Source organism: Sceloporus occidentalis, unplaced genomic scaffold (genome assembly GCF_023333645.1).
Source record: "Sceloporus occidentalis isolate IW3139 unplaced genomic scaffold, rSceOcc1.0.p SCAF_4, whole genome shotgun sequence".
Taxonomy (NCBI): Eukaryota; Metazoa; Chordata; class Lepidosauria; order Squamata; family Phrynosomatidae; genus Sceloporus; species Sceloporus occidentalis.
The window spans coordinates 164,480,409-164,497,443 of NW_028316984.1; the positions used below are offsets into that span (position 1 = coordinate 164,480,409).

Here is a 17,035-nt window from a genome sequence, read left to right on the forward strand (position 1 = left end):
ACACCCAAATCTATCTCTCTATGTCTCTGACTGTTACAGTGACTAGGAATGACACCTCTCCTCTGGCTGCCTGCCTTGAGTCAGTAATGGGCTGGATGAGGCAAAACAAACTCAAGTTGAATCCAGAGAAAACAGAAGTACTAGTGATAGGTACTCCAGGCCCAGGGATGGAGATTTGTCAACCAGTCCTGGACGGGGTCACACTTCCCCTAAAGGATGAAGTCCGCAGCTTGGGAATACTCCTGTATCCATCTCTACAGTTGTCATCTCAAGTAGATGCAATGACCAGGAGTGCTTGGTACCAACTTCAGTTGATACTCCAACTGCATCCCTACCTGGACCAAAAGGACCTTGAAGCAGTAGTAGCAGCAATTACTTAGGGTTCTCGGGGCGAGATTTGTCTCCACTACCAGGAGGACATTCTCCATCGCCGCCCTGGCCCTTTGGAACACGCTGCCCATAGAGCTCCGCTCAGCTACCTCCCTGGCCCAATTCAGACGGGACTTGAAGACCTACCTGTTCGGGATCGCATTCCCTGAATAACGTCCTATAGCCCCCCCCCCCCCCGCCGCACTGGCAACGGGATTGGCTAACCTGGGGCCTTTTATTTTTATTTTTATGTTCTATGTAATTGCTGCATGTTTTTAATGTTTATCGTCTGTATTTTAATTGCTGTGAACCGCCCTGATCTGATGGAAGGGCGGTATACAAATAAAATTTTTATTATTTATTATTATTAGTAGTAGTACATCCACTGGTAATCTCTCGTTTAGACTTCTGTAATGCTCTCTACTTGGGGCTACCCTTGTACCAAGTTCTGAAGCTTCAGTTGGTTCAAAATGCTGCAGCCAGACTGGTCACTAATACACCTAGGTCTGACCATATAACACCAGTGTTGAAATTTCTTCACTGGCTGCCAATCAGCTTCCAGGTGCAGTACAAGGTGTTGGTTATCACCTTTAAAGTTCTACATGGTTCTGGCCCGAGTTACTTGCGGGAACGCCTCTCCCTACATAATCCGCCCTGCACACTCAGAGCATCTGGGAAGAATTTAATGGAACACTATAACACCAGGTTAATAACAACTTTCCATACAGCATTTACAGCCGCAGCCCCTAAACTGTGGAACAGTCTACCGCAGTGGTTCCCAACCTTTCTAATGCCGCGACCCTTTAATACACTTCCTTATGTTGCGGTGACCCCCAACCATGAAATTATTTTCATTGCTACTTCGTAACTGTAATTAAATAGATGTTTTCCAATGGTCTTAGGCGACCCCCATGAAAGGGTCATTCGACTCCCAAAGGGGTCCCGACCCACGGGTTGGGAACCACTGGTCTACTGGAAGAGATCCATCTTATTACCACCTTAGATGACTTTAAGAAGGCACTTAAGATGGACCTCTTCCAGCGGATGTACCCACCTGATTCTGTATAAGACCATGATAAATGCTCCACCCTTGATGATGATTATAGGATTACTTGAGGATTAGATATTTTAAGGAACTAATAGGAATGTTGTAATTCAGTATTAGTATTTTATAGTTTGTATCTGTATTAGTATTCTATTTTTAATTATGTAATCCCACTTCGATCCTTGGGAGAAGCGGGAAATATAAATGTTGTTGTTGTTGTTGTTACCCTGAACATAATTCAGTAATGTTAGTAGTGACACCAGAGAATACTTTATTTCCTTGAATACGGCAATATTGTCATGAATCTTTACAGCCAAATAGACCTTTTATGTTAAATGGGTTAAGGATTATATCTGAGGGGAGCAACCTCATTCTGCAAAAACTGCTCATCTAGACCGCTTTATATTAGTTATAAATGCTATCTAAGACATAGTATGGTGGGTGCACCCAACAGTGTAGCTTAATACTTTCAAGGAATGTTTCAGAGATTCATCTTGTACAAGTACAGCTCTAGCAAGACTACAGTAACTATTGTTCTACAGGCTTTAGTGAAATATAGGCCTGTTACAGACTGCCAAAATAAAGCTGCTTCGGGTCTCTTTGGAGATATGCTATTTAAATGATGCATGCACCCTAAGAATCCGGAAGCTCCACCAAAGTTGCCCTCCAGTGCTTAGGAATGGAGTGTGGCTTTGGCACGACCTCCGGACTCTTAGGACCCATGCATCTTTTAAATAGCATACCTCTAAAGAGGCCCGAAGCAGCTTTATTTTGGCAGTCTGTAACAGGCCAAAGCTGCACCCCAGTGCTTAGGAATGGAGTGTGGCTTTGGCGCGACCTCCGGACTCTTAGGACCCATGCATCATTTAAATAGCATACCTCCAAAGAGACCCGAAGCAGCTTTATTTTGGCAGTCTGTAACAGGCCATAGTGCATTTTGGCTGACCTAAGATGAAACATTATCTTCAAGTCAGTCAAATTGTGTATAGCAGTACTATTGAAAGTAATGATCCATGGACCCATGTCGGTGCATGAGCTATTGTCTTCCAATCTGTTAAATTTCCAGGGGAAAAAAGAAACAGTAGCCAATGACTACACATGTGGTGACAGTCCCTGACACATTGCATAGAGGGAATCCTGTTGAGCTTAAGGAGCATTGGCGTACACATGACATCCGTTGGAGTAATTTTCCAAACCAGTTTTGTAGAAGAGTTTACCTGTATCTCAGTGGCATTTATGCAGTAGATAATAGATAAACTGTGTTCATAGTTCTGAGATATTCTCCTGTCACTGTGCCTTGCTTTCATGTTATATTACCTTCAAAGGAACCACTTCCGAGCCCTGAATAAAGGGAATAGCAGTAGGGGCCCTTTCATTCATGCTAATCTCATCACATGTATTCTTTATCATTAAAATGTTCCAGTAGGCTGGGCCCATATGCAGGTGTAAGAGTATGTGCAGGCATCTAGAAAGCAAGGCTGCTTTCTGCTCAGTGCATCTTACTGTTTGCCTCTTGCTAATTTAAAGAGAGGTTGCTATGATTCTTCTAATCCAAATCACACAGAGGGGATAAGCATTGTTGCCATTACCGTCTCTTCTCCAGTGACCTGATGAGTAGTGATGGGATAGAAGCACTGAACTTCTTAGCCAGATGACCCCCTCATTTCTTCTTGACTTAGTCCCTTTATTTCGCTCCTTTGTTTTGAAAGCTTGATTTTCAGTGAAAGAACAAGAAAGATGAGATGGATCAAAAGAAGATACTCAACTGCCAAATATTTTCCAGTTCATAAAGGCCAGTATTACAGTATGCTTGACACAAATCCAGGGATGTTACTTTGCACTGAGTGAAAGCTCATTTTGCCAAAAGCTAGATATTTAATAACTGGTAAAAATTTTAGTTCTTCTCAACGTGATAATGTCAATTGAATCCAGAAATAGTTTAATCAGATTGTTTTTAGGTTTTTCTTATACACTCCTTCCATTGTTTCACCTCTGCTGCTATTTCAGACTAGGGTGTCCAGATTTGCTAGTAAGTACATTTTAGCAGACTGATATCATGCAAGGCAGCATTCCTGGTTTAGATCCCCCTCCCCACTAGCAGCAGAGGTGAAACAATGGAAGGAGTGTATAAGAAAAACCTAAAAACAATCTGATTAAACTATTTCTGGACTCAATTGACATTATCACATTGAGAAGAACTAAAAATTTACCGGTTATTAAATATCTAGCTTTGCTCAACTGCTTTAGGCTTAATTTTCAGCAGTATTATATGTGATGAAAATGTTCTCCTTGGATTCCTAGAGGGTATTTTAATAATCTAAGAGGTAAATCTTCCTTGCATTAGAAGGCACAGTCGAATCTATTTAGCAGCTTCTTGAAGAGAAAAAAGCATCCCTAGGCTGGTTCAGCATCTTGGGGATGACACAGGATCTTCTCACAAAATCTGTTCTGGCTCACCTTTTTGTTATATTGATCCTCCACAAAAACAAATATGTTCTTGCCAGGGAAAAGGGCCATTCAAGGTTGGAAGTGTGCATGGAAAGAAGCATGCCAGTTCCTGCTACTCCAGATCTTGGTCCCATGTACCTAAAGCTAACAGATCCATTTGCCATTCCTCCATCTAATCTGGAACAAGTCATCTCACAAATCTCTTCCTTATTTTGGTTTCCCTATAGAAAGTCTCACAAAGGGGAAAAACTCTACAAGTATAGTTCTTGATTCAGGTCCATGCACATGCAGAGACCAAGCAAAGTTTCAAATCTCCATGACTGACTAGTATCATGTTCCCACAGATACTTTCTGACCTATTTGACATATGCCTCCCAAGAAAAATGGAGAAATATTTGATGAAGTTATGCAACAAGAAATGTTTCAGTTCTGAATCCAGCATTTCCACAACCCAACATGGCTTTATTGCATCAAGCAAGTTAATCACATTCGGCTGAGAAGTAGAAGTGGAAGCCTTCCCGCTTGGGCCCTCCATTCTGTTAGTCAAGGTCTTCTGTCCCCGCCCAGGATTTTCACTGCCCCATTCCAGATTCGTCCCTTTTCACTTGCTGCCCCTCACTCCTGGAACCTCCTTCCCCCACGAACATGGATCATCACTTTTTTTTAACTAGTTTCAAATCTGAGTTGAAGATCATCCTGTTCAGAGAAGTGTTCCCAGGCATTGCGTGACTATTATTTGCTATTTGACGTTTTTAATTTGTTGCCTGTTTTATTGAACCATTTCCTATATTATGTATTATTTATATGTATTATGCTACTATTTCTTAGATTGTATGCCATGAGCAGGTTTACTCATATCTATTTTATTGTTTGTATGTACAGTGCTGTGCAAATCTACAGCGCTATATAAATAAAGCATAATAATAATAATAATAATAATAATAAGTAGGAATTCTCTGCTTCTCATATGCTTGCCATTTATTTAATAATGTGGTCATTATTTTTGGTTTTTGTGGGTTTTTTGGGCTATGTGGCCATGTTCTAGAAGAGTTTCTTCCTGACGTTTCACCAGCATCAGATACTAGCAAAACGTCAGGAAGAAACTCTTCTAGAACATGTCCACATAGCCCAAAAAACCCACAAAAAACTATGTATGCCAGCCATGAAAGCCTTTGACTTCATATTTTTGTTTTCTTTATATTCAACAATAAGCCTGGCTTTGCACTTTCTTCTTTGATCTTCGTTAGTAGCTGTTCAAGGTTTTCTGCTAGTATTACGGTGTCGTCAGCATATCTCAATTTGTTGATATTCCTTCCTCCTATTTTCACTCCTCCTTCTAGGTCTAAGCCTGCATTTTTTACAATATGTTGTGCATATAAGTTGAACAGGTCAGGTGATAAGATGCAGCCTTGTCTGACTCCTTTGCCAATTGGGAACCATTCTGTTTTTCCGTGTTGTGTTCTGACAGTAACCTCTTGTCTTAAGTACAGATTCCTCATCAAGACTGTCGTTATAAAAAGTGGTTGAGGTAAAACCTTACCCTGTCTCTTGCATGAATGGACTCCTATATACAAAACTAGAGAAAACTTCACAACAAGTGGGGAAAGCAGACATAAAGTAAGCCATAAAGCAGTAAAGAGGAAGTAAAAGGGGAAATGAAAGCAAGCAGAGTGTAGTGCCAAAGCGGAGACGAGTGGAAACGAAGAAAACGAAGACAAAGTCAAGGATAAGTGGGCTAGATGGTATAAGTAGATTAAGAGGGCTGGAGTAAAAGCTGTGACAGAAGAAATAGCCCATGATTGAGAAGTGAGGAGACTTGAGTGGAGACACTGCTAAGTGGAGATGAGGCAGTGTAGGAGTGAGTGGAGATAGAGATGGAGTGGAGGCAGACTGATAGAGAAAAGCTGAGCCGAGACTGAGACAAAGTGGGGACGGAGAAATTTGGAGAAACTGAAGAGAGACAGAAAATTGAGAAATGTAAGCGACAATTCAGCAGTGAAGGAAAGTGGAGTCAAACAGGACAAATGAGATGGAAACGGAGACAAGAAAAGAAAGGAAAAAGGAGAAGGTTGATAAGAACAAGCAAAATCTAAGTGCACCCAAGCAAAGCAAGAAGCAACAAGGAGCAAAAAGGTGTGGCAGTAAAGGCTTTGAACGTTGTACAGTGGGCTCTCTCCCTACATGGGGGATCCATCCCGGACCCCCCGCGTAAGGGAAAATCCGCCTATGTTTGAGCCCCATGGGAGATAATGGGGTGCATGCATGTGGCGGCATGCACATGCCACAGCCACACACACCATTGTTCTTCTCCCCACACGGCTGGAAGCCACATAAAATGCATCCGTGCATGATGCGGGCGCACTGTACTTAACAAATGGACTGAAAACTAGAAAAATAGATAAGTTGATAAGTAGATAAATTATCTATTAATTGTATAAATAAGAGAAGGAAAAATAAGTAGGAGAAATAAAAGTTAATACCATATTAATTGTTCTTGAATTTAGGACTGTTTTGGAATTTGATTGATTTGAATATTGCAAATTTAATGAATTGTATGTGCAAAAATATATCTAAAATAACACAAGAAATGATTGTGGAAATAGCAATAGCAAGTACATTTCTATACCGCTTATCAGTGCACTTAAGCACTCCCTAAGTGGTTTACAAAGTGTAAGATAATTGCCCCCAACAATCTGGGTACTCATTTTAGCGACCTCAGAAGGATGCAAGCCTGAGTCAAGCTTGAGCATTTTGCTGGTATTGAATTCGCAAACTTATGATTTTTCTACATAGAGTATAGAAAAAGTATATCATTTAGATACTGTATTTGTTTATTATAAAGATAAAAGTAAATAGATTAATATTTATATAAATTTTATTTGTGATAGAAGTGTGATGGCAAAAAGCAGATATAAAAATGTATTAGAGTGATTGACTTGACCAATAATTAAAAACACAATTGTATAATAAATTTAGCAATTAATTAGAGTTGTAATGAATTTAGGTTAAAAACTAAGGGTGGATTATACATATGAATTTTAGCCTCCATTGTTATTAATGTATTGTGATTAAGATATAGCAATTTCATCATAATCATTTGATTAAGAGTAGATTTGCTAGTTGAGATTATCGATTTGATGTATGATATTACTGACATTTCATTTGATTACAGAGCATAACATTAATTTAAGTAGCAAAGTAGTATAAGATGGCATCAGGGATGAAGGGATGGTCCCAGTCCCAGATTCAAGTAATAACCCAGAGGAGAGGTTCAAAAGAAGAAACATTTAAAATAATGAACTCTAATGCAATACTAATAGAGGAGATATGAAAAATGAGACAGATTAAAGAGATACAACAAGAGATGAAAGATGAATTAAAAGAAACTAGACAAGAACTAAGAGAAGAAATAAAAGAAACGCGAAATGCGGTAAGATCTAAAAAAAGAATTAGACAATTTTGAAAATAGAATGGAAAAGGTATCATCAGATCTACTCAATATGCAGAAAGAAGGAATGGAAACAATAAGGTTAAAACATAAAATGAAAACAATTAACTAGATACTAGATCTATAAAGCAAAGAAGATTATTTGTATACTTTGGCTATATCTTATAAACAGAAATAGTACTTTGAAATCTGAGGGGGGGGGGATCGAGCCTTCTCTTCTCTCTTTCCCCAAGGGAATCTGGGGAGACACAGGAGAGCCTGGATGCCCAGGGATCTGAGGGGGGGATCGAGCCTTCTCTTCTCTCTTTCCCAAAGGGAATCTGGGGAGACACAGGAGAGCCTGGATGCCCAGGGATCTGAGGCGGGGGATCGAGCCTTTTCTTCTCTCTTACCCAAAGGGAATCTGGGGAGACACAGGAGAGCCTGGACACCCAGGGATCTGAGGCGGGGGATCGAGCCTTTTCTTCTCTCTTTCCCAAAGGGAATCGGGAGACACAGGAGAGCCTGGACGCCCAGGGATCTGAGGGGGGATCGAGCCTTCTCTCTTTCCCAAAGGGAATCTGGGGAGACACAGGAGAGCCTGGACGCCTAGGGATCTCAGGGGGGATAGAGGCTTCTCTTCTCTCTTTCCCAAAGGGAATCTGGGAAGACACAAAAGAGTCTTTGCAGCTGATTTTCATTGGCTGCCCAAAAAACAACAACAACATACAAACAGAAATGGGAATGGGGAGCAAAATAAACAGTGTCAAAGTGTTTTGAATCAGGTGCCAACACTTGTGACGTGTGAAGCCTACGTGCTTGATTGACAGCTTACAGACACAAATGGGAACAGGTAGCAAATTAATCTGCTTTAAAATACTGCGATTTAAAATAAATGGGAACAAAAACAGGGTCTTAATAAATCGAGGTAATTTGCCCCTTTTCGTAATGGAAACAATGGAAAAAATTCAAATTAGTCTCGGATCATAATCCGAATCAGAATCGTGCCAATATAATCTGTTTTATCTGCCAAGTGGGAATGGCACCTAAAAGACAGGGCTGTAATAATGCTTCTGTCGTAAGAAAATACCTTTGCTAATTTGTTGAGCTTCTTTTTTGGTAAAGTATTATAGTAACAAAATGAATGAGATTAGATGAATCAAACTTCAGCATCTTTGGATCTCACAAGCCAGTTCTACATGTAGTTCTCTGGGCTTCCCCACCATTCTTGCTAGTACAATACTTTACTGCTTGCATGCCTTTTTCTGTCTCTGTCCATATTTATCCAAACTGTCTGGACAATCAAATTTGAGTGAAAAGAATGTTATATAAAATTAACATAATTGTAAGTATGAATTAATTGTATGAGTAATTGTAATCTCTATGAATTTTGGGACAATTAAGGTTTTTTAATTGTGTAGGATAATTACTATGTTATTATTTTGGAACACTGCTAACTAAAAATAGACTCAAAACTGCTGATGCTCTGGTCCTTGCTGGTAAAATCTGGTCTCATTTTCTATTCTTTCTGTTTCCTGCCTTTTGAGTACATTACTATAGCATGTCCCTTTGTGTTCTTTTCTGGTAGAGTTGGGGGGACACTTCAGATTCTTCAGGATTGGTGCTTTCTTGGGAACAAAGTACGGGACAGCTTGTGCTTTGAGAACTCCTATCCAGTGGAGTTATCACCCATTTAGGCCATTCCTGTGTTTTTGTTAGGGCCTGAGATTTTCTCCCCAGAACCCTATACTGTACAAAGTGCTTGAATTAGTAAAAATAATAATACATCGTTTTCTGTTTCCCTTCCCTCTCTTAAATCGTATCATTGTCTAATCAGCAAACCCTTCCACACCTGTCTGACTTTGGCCTGGCTTAGAAAGGAGTTTGGGATGTACAGGAGGAAAGATGAGAGTAATGTGGCAAGATATTTTTGATAATCTGTCCACACTCTATCAGTAATCTTACTTGCAGATTCATTTTCAGATGCAGTCCAACCCAGCTCCCAAGATATGGCTGCCAGTGCTATAGCAAGTTGTAGCATACAGCTTCACCATTGGGATATGGTTTTGATGTCTCAATTACATTTGGGTTTTTGTTGTTGTTGTTTTTAACCATCCTTGAGTCAATCATGACCCAGGGTGACCCTGTGGATGAAACATCTCCAAGACTCCCTGACCTCCACTGCACTGCTCAGTTCCTGCAAACTCATACTTGAGACCTCCTTAATAGAGTCATCCAACTAGCATGTGGCCTTACTCTTTCTACCTGCCTTCATCTTTCCTAGCATTATTTTTTTTTTCCATTGAGTCTTGCCTTCTCATGATGTGTCCAGATACGGACAGCTTAGGTTTTGTCATCTTGGCTTCCAGGGAGATTTCTGGCTTGATCTGTTCTTGTTGGAATATGATCCAGAGGGAAAATGTCCAGATGTGGGTGAAAGGCGACTGTCACCTGCAGCCATGATGACTAAGCATTTGGGCTGTGCTGAGTCACAGGACGTGCTGTCACAGTGATGTCATCGTGAGCTAGAAAGTACTGCAAAGTGATGCAAAAGCACTCAGTCCTCCTGCCTGGGGGACTGGGTTTAAGGTGACACACCAGGAAGAGGCTGGACTAAGTGGCCGCATGGCACAAGTGTATATAAGGGTGGAGCCTCATTGTACAGTGTGGGTTGATGGTGTTGTGTTGTTATGCAAGTAGCTTTGTTGGAGAACACAAGTTTGTACATAGAGCAACTGAAGATTAACGTGCCTCATTATGCGAAATCTGCCTCGAGTCTCCTTTATCAGCTTCTGGAGGTAGAGAGGAATTTCTCTTGCATGCAGACAACTTCTCATTGCTTCTCAGGTAGCCATCCTGGTGCCAAGCTTCAGCGTGATCCTACGCACACTGTGCAATCGCGCTAACAGTTCTATGAGCCATTTGTTTGTCTTTTTGGCTGTCCACGAAATTCTCAGCACTCTTCTCCAGCACCACATCTCAAATAAATGTTATTTCTATCTTCTTTCTTAACTATCCAGCTCTGACACCAATACATGGTAACAGGGAATACAATGGGTTGTATGATTCTAACTTTTGTGCTCAGTGTTGGGTTAAAGATGTGTGGAGGAGAATGGTGGAGAGAAAAATCCTCAGAGTATGTTAGTGGAAAACATAAAAGTAGAAATGAGAACATCCTGGTACCGGGTGGCTGGCTGAGTGAGTGAGGCATGGAAGAAAAGGTTGGTATGTTTTAATTAGTAAGTGAATTAAGAAGAATTAGTAAGGTCGTTAAAATTTGGGGTGGGACAGTGATGGCACTTCTGTCTGAAGTTGTCTTTTTGCTAACACCTATGTGTTTATAAAATAAAACTTTACAGTTTGCTGTAGAGAAGACTTGTTTACTGAACAGTGGGGACAAAGACAGTTCTTGATGGCCAGGCAGCAAACATAGATTAAAATGGTAATTTGGGCACTTAAAATAGCCTGGAAGCAAGAACAAACTGTGCATAAACAAGTTAATACCCAGGGTATTAAAAATTTGAGAAAGTCATAAAATCTTAGAGGTAGAAGGGGACTTGCAAGGGCCATCTAGTCTAATCCCTCACCAGTTGAAGAATTCACAACCAAAGCATCATTTCCCTAGTGTTTAAGAACTTTCTGATCAAAAAGAGTCCATCACCTTCTGAGTAGAGGCTACCTCTTACTTCACAAAACATTGATGCACAAGTGGTTTGTTTAATTCTTTTGTGTTGTATGTAGACAGAGATGCAGAATATGTACATGGTAGTTGTCTAAACACACTCTTCACTGTTAAACGAAAGTGAGACTGGGAAAAACCAGCAATTATCATTGTCATATAATACTTCAGATATCAACACATGTTTATCTGGGCAGGCAGCACATCAGCAAAGACATACTTCAACAAGCAAATCAGGATGATATCATGGTCCCTCCATCAACAAAATCCTAATCCCAGTAGAGAAATATCTGGAATTACTCAGGGTGGAGCATCTGACAGAAGTATTAACTGCTGTTGAGGGTTGGCTGGACAGGACAATCATCCAGCAGTCAGAAATCTCTTTGTATCCACATGTGTTAAGAGAGCCCAGTATTTTGGGAAACCAATTATGAACCTTTGCAATCCAAATTAGGAGTTTCGGTAGCTCCTGTGATTATTTCAGTGTCCATGTACAGGAAGCATAAAAGTAGTGGAAGATGAATGGCCATGTGAGTTCTTTTGGTGTAACAAATTCTTCCTCAGAGTATTGAAATTTTCAGACATCAAGAGGAAATATCACTGATGACACTTCATTTCTATAAGAAATATGATTTCCAGTACTACTAAAGATGTTGGTCAGGGCTCTATAGCCAAGACAGATATTATGTTCTAGGGACCAATTTTACATCCACATCTGGACACCTTCAAGTAAAGTGCAAGATAATGGCAGGAACTTTGCTAGACAGGCTAGAGGAACATGCTATGAGTATTTTAAAGAGATGAGTGGCAGTGTTCAATAGGATTCTGAAATAGGAGTGGAAATGAGTAGCCTATATTGAGTCACCAAATAATGCAAGATTCCTTAAGGAGGTCCTCCTTAATGTGCTGTGTAGTGCTCCCAGGATTGGAAAGATTGAGGGGAAAGGATGTCAAGGATCACATCTAAGAGCTCACACAAGGAACTAACTAAAAATTATCTTAGTCACAGTCTCCTGAGCTAGTATTGTGTCTGATTAGGGACCTTTTGTTCAACCCAGAATACCAACAATTAATTCAGTTTTTCACTTTTCAGGAATTCACTGATCCATTCACCACTGTAACACAATGCATGTACAAGAGAAGATGTGGCATGATTTACGTATGTTCCAGTGCTTCTACCTAAACTTAACAGAAAACATCAGGCAGTCTCAAAACCTTGTTTCTTTCCATTAGTACAGCATTTTCAGCCATTTGCAGAATTCTATATACATGCATCCCACCCACACATCTCTAACAGGCAGGGATGGATAGGTTTCTACTTTCCTCCCTTCCCTTCAACATGTGTGTGTGTTGAGAAGGGGAGATGTACGTGGGGAAGGGGTTAGAGTACTTCCTAGGCACTCAATTTGTGCTCTTCTGCTGTAGGTGCAGGTCAGCTACCTGAGAGAAGCTTCTTTTCCTGAAAGATGCAGACTCCCAGTGTTGCTGGAATTTTTACTGGTTGGCTTTGACAAAACCTTTGATTCTCTGAGATGGTAGGGCTGTGGCATCTTTGCATTCTATGTGGCAACAGGAAATGTTCATTTTCTTTCCATCTACATATTTGATGCTTTCACAAAGAATAGTATTGTTTAACCTACCTGCTAGGCCCCTTTTTCCTAAGAACTCTATATTGAAGGCACATTTTGAGCCCATGGCTATGCTGCTGCTAAAGCAGCAGTGGGAAACTATAGAGGGTTTGAGTCCAATTCCCAGCTCATTTTCATATACACACATCTAACCCCTGTGCTCTACCCCCAGCCCTTGTGTTAAAACCAGATTTCCAGTTTTAAAAAATATTTGCATTCAAAGCAAGATGTGGGGGCTTTTGGAGTGTGATTCTCCATTTTTTACCTGCCTTTTTTCAGCAATGGGATACACACACAAGGCTTTGGCAGGTATCATGTTGCCCACTCCTGATCTAAAGAACCCTCAAGAGATATTGTCATAAGATGGAAACCTTATTTGCTTTATTGTTTTGAGTACTCCCTGGATCAGAGGTCTTTTTCTAAAACTTTGACTCCACGTTGAGAGAAGTGACAATATCTAAAGAATTCAGGGGTGTTGCTATCCTTCTGATTATGTGTGTAATATAGGCATTTGTGTACATATTCACCAAACACTGTTAGGTGGGGGGGGGGGGAATTAACAGCAAGAGTGATTTATGAGCAACAGTTTCTGTAGATTCCATTGCAGTGATGCTGACAATTTCTCTCACTGGTTGTCTTTTTTTCTCAATTTATTGGTACAGCTAGGATTCATGTGAAAAGATATTGGATGGTTGTACTGGATTCCTCAACGAAAATGTAAACAAATTGTTTACTTAGTCTGAAAGAAGTTTGTTTCCCCCCACCCCTTTGTCTTAGCTGAGGAACATTATGCTTTATGCTTGTCAATATCAATATTCCCTTGAGAAGCTCGTAAGGTTTGAACTTTTAGAAAATTTATATTACAGGGAATGAACAAGCAGTTTCATCTGTTCTGTATATTTATTATGTACAACACTTAGCTTTGTTGCAAAGGGATCTTGTAGCATCTTTGAGACTAAACATGTGAAACACATTATAACATAAGCTTTCATAGACTTGGTGTCCTTCCTCAGATGCATGAGATGAACTGATGCCCAGGAAGGACTTTTTTGATCAGATTGTATGAATAGCTGTAGACATGCAAAACTTGTGAGTATGGTAATTCAGCTGTTTCTCTTTCCAGTCTTCCTTTGTAGTAGTGTTGCAGATTAATTTTAAGCTAGAATTTTAACCAGGGAGACCAGGAACCGTTTGGAAAGGAAACAGAGGGGCTGTACAGATTGGCAGGAAGGGGCGGCAAGACACCACCCCTTTCCACTCCAGATTGGTGCTGCCGCAGATCCTGGAGGAAGCAAAAAGCAGCTGCAAAAAACAACTTCTTTTTTCTCCCTCCAAGGAACATCATAGACGCCAGCCTGTGGGCAGGGTGAGGGCAGGGCATGCCATGATAACGCCATTTGGATGCTGCGCCAGCGGTACATCATGGCATGCCCCATGTGGATGGGCATGGGCCAAAATGGTGCCCTGCCTGCGCGGTTAGGACTTGGAGCATAGGGACGTTTAGCCCTCATCCCACCCACAGGCTGGCACTTTTTGTTAGTCTGTACAGGGCCATAGTTTATTTTTGCTGCAGCGTCCCCAGAGGAAAACACTTCCAAATTCTGGAGCCTTAATTCAAAAGTGAACTAAGCTTTTTATAGTACTTTGAACAAAGAAAACTACAAATCACATTTCATTGGTTGCATATAAAATAAACATATACAGCCCTTAACATTTCATTGGATGTTCAAATATTACACCTAACATACGTCTCTATCCTTCGTGGGGTATCCATCAATCAAACTATTATCTATATGTTTAGTTTCACTGTCTCCAAACTGTCACTTCAGTGCCTTCTATTATTAGTTAGCAACTTAAGTTAGGAGCCATTTCCAAATTGTTTTACATTCCAGAACACAGGATTTGATATGACCTGAGTTTCATCATCCTGGAAACCTTTATTTTTATTTATTTATTTAAGTATTTATACCCCATCCTTCAGCCCTAAAGGCTATCAGAGCAGCTTACAATTATTATTTTTAATTAAATGGTGCCCTGCCCTCAGGCTTACATTCTAAAAAAGACACAGGAGAAGGGAATGGTGGTGGTGAAGGGGATCAGGTCCAGCAGTTCTTCTCTCCCTCTGAGGCTTGGACCAAGGCAGATGGACTGGAGAGAGGGCTCTTCTTCTTAGTAGAGACCAGGCCCGATGGAGCTGGCAGGCCTCACTGTCCCTCTGATGATGTAGATGGCAAAGGGAAGGGCTCATCTGCTTACTCTTTGCTCTCAATACAATTCAGTACTATAATTTTCAACTCCTGAGCATAAGTAAAATTCCAATTCAAATCTACCCTCTACAATAGTAGTAGTAGTTCAAGAACCAACGTCTTGAGGTCAATCATATCTCCATTCTGGTTCCCAGCCTACACACACCACACATCAAACTTCCTCCACCATTCATATGGTCAGCACAGTATGCAGTTAAACTACACTAGTGGCAAGGTGTATGCAACTCACATCCCAAGTGGGCTGAGGAACCCATTCCTACTTTCAAACCTTAATAAACCAGTGGCTGAAATTTGAGACTTTTTAGGCTTACCTTGAATTGGCATGCAGCATAAGGTGAAGGTAATGTACTTTTTTGTTATAAGATTTCTCTGCTAGCAACAGCCTATTTAAGTTTTTGGACAGCAGCAAGGAAGGTGTTTAGACATTTCCTGTCTTCATATACAAGCTGGCTATGATTAAACTTTAAACTTTTACAGTGCTGTGTACATTTACAACGCTTTAAAAATAAACGATGACGATGATGATGATGATGATGATGATGATGATGATGATGAAACGTTTCCTATTTCAGGGCCCTAGAGAATAACAGCTTTGCTTGGGAAGGAGATGCAGAGAACAGCATACACAGTAAGTTGATAGGAAGCCAACCAGTGCATCCCAAGGCTCCACCTAACACCGGCAGCTATCAGCTCCATTTTGCCCTGCAGCAGCTCCAACAACAGAAGCTTCAATCCAGACAGCTTTTGGACCAGAGCCGAGCCCGGCACCAGGTGACTAAAATGACTGAGGTTACTGTAGAAGATGTATTACAGTGCGCCCGCATTCTACACGGGTGCGCTTTACGCGGTCTTGAGTGTACACAGTCTTGAGCGTATGTGCTCAAGCCACGGGGAGCACATGGAGTGCAAGGGGCAGCACATCCCATTCAAATGAATGGGCGCGCACGCCCATGGTGCCCCACGTGCTGGCATGCCACCATGCACAAGCCCCATTGTTTCTAATGCGGCTTGAGCATAGACGGAATTCGCCTTACGCGGGGGGGGGACCGGAACGGATCCCCCACGTAAGGCAAGGGCCGACTGTATTATTGGGTTCCAAACATGGGCAAGAGTTTGTCATAGAAAATGGTAATAGAAGATAGGACCAACTACTCTAAAAAAATCCCATCTTCATTAGCATAAATAAGAAGTGTTTGCATAATGTGGTTTGATTTGCACAGTAGTTTTCCTATTATACAAATTTCTGAAAACAGTGCTTTGTGGATTTTTTGCAATATTTTATCACAAATTAATGGCTAATGAAGGGCAAAAGTGGAAAGACTTAGCATCAGCCAGTTTGTAGGGAAAAAAAGGAAAAAAAAGTAAGCAACTGCTAGGACTCATGGGGACAACCAAGCATGTGTAGATTCAATCACAAGCACTTGTTTGTAAAACCTTAGAAAAAGTGCTGCCTGTAAAACTGTATTCTCTGGATGGCATGGAGGTACAAGAGAAGGTGCCACTTTTTGCGGCTCCTTTTTGCACCGCAGAAAGGTAAGATTGGGGCTGTGGAATGCGGTTGCTGTGGCCCTGATCTGGCTCTAAAAGGGGCGGTCTGTATAGCCCCTTACTTACTCACCTGGTACAGAGTATTGCATTCAGTCTGTGAGCTTTTTGTTACTTGTTTGATTTGCTCTTTATAATTCAAACATTTGTTTACCCACTGTATTATTTTTCATATTTTATCACAGATTGATCTCTTGTTGACTATTTCATTTCCTATCTGTCTGGAGTTACTGACTTTGGATATCATTATAATCAGTCAATCTCGAGTTCTGAAACAGTAATTTCAATCCAAAGTGTCAGCTGGTCAAGTTTTTACCAAAAAGGCAGATAAGAAATAATTGATTTATTTTCTCATTGCATTGTACACACTCAAATTAATTGGTGCATTAATTTGTTTAATTTTCACTGTCATCGGCTGTTTTCGTGGTTTAACAAAGTTTTATTTTCTAAAACCCTGTCTTCTGAATTCTTCTGTGCTGAGTACAGTAAAGAGCAAAAAAGAGAAACTTAATTCATTATAGAGTTCCTTAATTTTAATGCACTCGAGAAAACTTCTAGAAAAATTCCCATGTTTGTTAACCCCTACTTGTTTGTCAGGGTCTGCTCTATACTGCCCTTTCATCTAAA

At 40.7% G+C, this 17,035-nt stretch overlaps 1 protein-coding gene across 4 annotated transcripts in view; it reads left to right on the plus strand.

Annotated features, from left to right (window-relative positions):
- The window catches only part of TTLL5 (tubulin tyrosine ligase like 5), a 295,829-nt gene that overhangs the window by 225,367 nt on the left and 53,427 nt on the right, over positions 1–17,035 (plus strand). For all 4 annotated transcript variants that reach the window (XM_089522251.1, XM_089522253.1, XM_089522249.1 and 1 more), the window contains one exon: positions 15,436–15,634. In XM_089522251.1, the coding sequence (XP_089378377.1) occupies positions 15,436–15,634 (199 nt within the window). The remainder of the gene's footprint in view (positions 1–15,435; positions 15,635–17,035) is intronic.